We start from the raw sequence: 4,172 nt of genomic DNA, 5'->3' as shown, positions 1-4,172 counted from the left end.
CCAAAGCGATCCCTGGGGACACCGCCTTGCGGTCCCTTCTTCCCTCGGGCTCTGCCCTTGGGCGCCCAGCGGGAGGCGGGGCTTGCTGGCGAGGCGGTCCCGTGGGCGGTCCCGTGCCGGCGGCGGCCGCTCCGCGGCGCCCGGGCGGGGGCGTGGCCACAGCCGGGGCGGGGCTACGCTCGCGGCGGCCGCCCCGGCAGCCGGCGAGGGGCGGAGCTCTCCGTAGGCGGCTCCGGAGGGGCGGGGGCGGTGGCGGCGGCCGCGGAGGCCGCATCCCCGGCCGGGCCAGGGAAGGGGTGACCGAGGGCGGGGCGGCACCGGCGGCCGGCGGGGCGCCTCAGGCCTCGCGTCCACCGGCCCGGCCGCTCGCGCTCCCCTGGGTCTGCGGGGCCCGCGCCGGCCCGCGCCCATGGCGGCGTCGGCGGCTCTGTCGGCGGCGGCGGCGGCGGCGGCCCTGTCGGGCCTGGCGGTGCGGCTGTCGCGCTCGGCGGCGGCCCGCGGCTCGTACGGCGCCTTCTGCAAGGGGCTCACGCGCACGCTGATCACCTTCTTCGACCTGGCCTGGCGGCTGCGCATGAACTTCCCCTACTTCTACGTGGTGGCCTCGGTGATGCTCAACGTCCGCCTGCAGGTGCGGATCGAGTGAGCGGGCGCCGCCGCAGCCCCGGCCGGAGGGTCCCGCGCGCCGGGCCGCGCCGGGCAGGGGCGCCGGCATGGAGGACGGCCGGCGGGACGCGGCGGGGGCAGGCGGCCGGGCGGCCCGGGCCGCCGGGCCCTAGACCTGCGCGGGAGGACGCCGGCCAGCCGGCCGCCGAGCCACCCGGCCCGGCCCCGGCCACGAGCCGCCCGCCCCCCCCACCCCACCCCCGCCCGCGGCGCGGCCGGTGACCTATTGCACAGAAACTCTGCAAAGGGGCCCTTTGCGTCGGGCTCGAGAAGAAAGAGAAAAGAACCAAACCCGGTTGGAGTGCGGCCGACCTGTTGCCTCCCGTCGGCCAGAGCCCGGGAAGCAGCAAGGAAACATTCCGCAGCAGGGGCTTGACTGGCCCGGGTCCGCCAGGTAGGAGGCCGGAGGCTGGACCTGCGTGCGGGCCGGCGGCGGCGCTTGCCATGACAGCTCGGTGACAGGGGGACCTGGGGACGGGAGCCCTGGAAGCCAGCCCCCGAGCTGGCCAGGCGGGGGGCCGCAGGCGCCCCGGACTCCCCGGTCCTCATTCCCAGACGGGGGTGGGGGGCGGCGGCGGCCCGGGCATCTCGGAGGGTCAGCCCGTCCCCGCCCCGCTTTCCCCGGAGGCCCTGGTGCTGCCACCTGAACCCCAGGGAGTGGAGGGGAATGGGCTGGGGGAGGCGCCGGGGAAGGCTCTAGAAGGAAAAGATGCTGCCACCCTTCACCCGCCTTGGGGGGCCAGGCAGGGAGGCTGGTTGTGTTCTTGGCCAAAGCCCTGGTCGGGCCCCTTCTAAGCCCCCAGGCCCCTGGGCTCTGGGCATCTCCCTCCCGGCCCGTGGCAGAACTGCCTCCCGCCCTGTGTTGGGGGCCGGGGGACTGCTCTGGACCTGCTCCTGCTGCGCCCACTGCTCCCCTCCCGCTCTGGGGGCGCCCTCTGGCGCTGGGCGCCTGGACATTTGGAGACCCGGGGGAGGGGGAAGGCCGCTCCGCTCTGTCCCTGCCCCCCCAGTCTCGCTGTTGCGCCAACGCAGCCGCCCGCCCTCCGGCCCCCACGTCTGCCCTGCGGGTGCCGCTGAAGGCCGCCTGCAGCAGTCCCGGTGCCCCCAGAGGAGCCGGGGGAGTGGGGATCTCCTGGAGCCCAGGGCAGCTCTCAGGCTGGGGTGGGGAGAGCGGCTGGAGAAGCGGCTTGCGAGGAGGCAGCCCTTGGGCGAACGGGCCCCACTCTCCGTGGGGAGGCCACTGTGAAGTCTCCATCTCTTTCTGTCTTTCAGGAGCCGGGGTTTGTAAGTGGTGACCCACCCCTTCTGTGGCCTTGTCAAGAGACTCAAATCCGTGCCCAGGGGCCGCCCCTGGCCCCGGAGCTGCCCGGGGAGCAGCTGGGCAAAGGGCCTGGCCCAGGAGGAGAGAAAGGACCTTCCAGGCCGAGGCCCCGAGGGCTGGGGTAGCCAGTGGTCCCGTTCTGGCGTGGGGAAGGACGCCACCCTGTCACCTCAGCTCTGCACCTCCTAGCAACACTTTGAGGGCCTTCTGTTCTCCCCACCTGATGCTTGGAAAAGCTGGCTCTGGGACAGGGAGAGATGTGTCCTTGTCCTACAGATAAGAAGGGGTGGGGCTGAATCTGAGAACACCTGGCACAGGTGGGGTGGGGAAGGGGAGCTCAAGGCCCCCCCGGGGGACCTAGGGGGAGAGAGAGAGAGAGAGAGGTGCAGGGTAGGGAATGTGGGGAACTGGCTTTTCTTGGAGTGGTGTGGGAGGTCACAGGGAAGACCGTCAGCGCTGAGATGGACACAGGAGAGAGTCCTAGAACGCCTTGCGGAGTGGAGGTCTTTACCCACAGAGCCTGGCCTCCCCTGCCGCCCCACCCCAGGCTGGACCAAGGGCTCCTCGGCAGTTGAGTGGGACAAGCCTCTCAGTTTGGGTGGCAGGGTGGGGGTGGCAGGGGGTGGCGTGGCTGCTGGGGACAGGACGGAACCAGGAGGGTGAAGGGATGAACCTGGGATGGGGCTGGGACCCGGCACGACCCCATCTGTCTGTCCCCAGGCTCGCGCCCCCCTCCCCAGCCCCAAGCCCAGGATCCCACAGGAGAACCTCCTCTGGATGGGCTTGAATTGGCCCTGGAGGCCCCCAGTGTACAGCTCCCTGGTGTACCAGGATGGCCAGGCGTGGTTCCCGAGGCGGGCCAGGAAGGACCCCGGTCCCACAGCCACTCTGTCACTGGTTGCTCTCGGCTCCCAGGCTCCGAATTCCTGGGCCTGAAACCCCAAGCAGCCTGGCCAGCCCCAGGGACACGGTGGTCCAGTGTCACACCTCCTGCCCTCCTCAGCCGCCACGCTGGAGGCCGGGTCCTGAGTGAAGAGTTGTGCCCGCCTCACCCCGGGGACCGAGGCCAGATGAGGCCGCCATGTGTTGTCCCCTGCAGCTTCCCACAGACAGGGTGTGATGGCTTCCCGTCTTGTGCCAAGTGTCCTGGGATCCCCGGTCCCGGTGGCGCCTCCTGTACCCCAACCCTTTCCACCCAGGACCACTTCTGGGAGCCTGCCGGCCTGCCGACTCCATCCACAGATGTCCGGGGACAGTGTGTGAGAGCCACGTGGGGCCTCCTTGGGGCTGATCCACAGATGTGCCCCCTGCAAGGCCCCGTCTCACCGTCGGGGTGACCTGCTCCCCAGCTGCGGCCTCGTGGCTCAGCTGGAGCTGCCTGGGGCCTGTGACACCTCTTGCCCACAGGGAGAGGGGTGGGGGGAGCCTCAGGGCCCTGGCCCGAGACGCCTGCCCCGCGGGGCGCCCCAGCCAGTGCCTGCCCTGCCCCGGGGGCCCGGAAGTCTCCGCACAGCCCCCGAGCGACTGGGCAGGGGCTACCCTTCTTCGGCCTGTGGCCCTGCCTCTGCTTTTCTGACCGGTTTGGCCTTGAGTAGGTAGCGAGCTTCTCCCCAGCCCCCACCTTCCCTCTGCGCGCACTGGGCCCTGGCTGCCTGACAGGCTCTCGATGCACTTTATTTATTTGCAGTCTGTTTTCCAGGCAGCAGAGCTTCTACAGAATCCGAGACCCGGGCTGGAGATGACTGTCACTTTGCTGTGTGTGATGAACTATACTGGTCAGCACCTGCTGCTCAGAGCACGGTCTCGTTCCCGGTGTTGTCAGATCGTGTCACTCTAAGTTAAAAAAACAAACCCTCCCTGAGTTCAATAAAGGAAAAGAAAACTGGAGGCCTCCTCTTCTGGTGTGGTGCGGTAGGCTCAGAGGAGGGGGGCCGGCCGTGAAGTCACCTGGGAGGGCCGCGGAGGGCTGCAGGGGTGGAGGCCTGCGGGGCCAGGGCCCCTGGAGAAGGCGGCGGCCCGGGCCTGGCCAGAGAGGTGGCAGTTTGTCCCATTCACAACCTTTATTTGGATGACCTGATACCTAGGTCTCCTCTCTTTTGAGGGTGGGCTGGGGGTGGGGGTGAAAGAGGCTCCCTGCACATCATGTTGGGTCACCTGGAGACCTGTCCGCAACAGCAGGTGGCGA

General features: G+C 69.9%; 1 protein-coding gene across 1 annotated transcript; it reads left to right on the top strand.

Annotated features, from left to right (window-relative positions):
• Positions 1-280: 280 nt before the first annotated feature.
• LOC118013247 (small integral membrane protein 10-like protein 2A) lies at positions 281-3,874 on the top strand. The gene has a single exon (XM_035008979.1). It carries the CDS (start codon positions 410-412, stop codon positions 644-646), a length of 237 nt encoding a protein of 78 aa, XP_034864870.1. The 5' UTR covers positions 281-409; the 3' UTR covers positions 647-3,874.
• Positions 3,875-4,172: the final 298 nt, after the last annotated feature.

The sequence above is a fragment of the Mirounga leonina genome, unplaced genomic scaffold (genome assembly GCF_011800145.1).
Source record: "Mirounga leonina isolate KUSES-001 unplaced genomic scaffold, KU_Mleo_1.0 Mir_101664, whole genome shotgun sequence".
In the NCBI taxonomy this organism is placed as follows: domain Eukaryota; kingdom Metazoa; phylum Chordata; class Mammalia; order Carnivora; family Phocidae; genus Mirounga; species Mirounga leonina.
The sequence above is the reverse complement of the archived record's forward strand: the minus strand, read 5'-3'. Positions and strand labels throughout refer to the sequence as shown.

Excerpts from the sequence above, each read along its gene's own strand:
- LOC118013247 (XM_035008979.1), top strand. The coding sequence starts at position 410 with ATGGCGGCGTCGGCGGCTCTGTCGGCGGCGGCGGCGGCGGCGGCCCTG.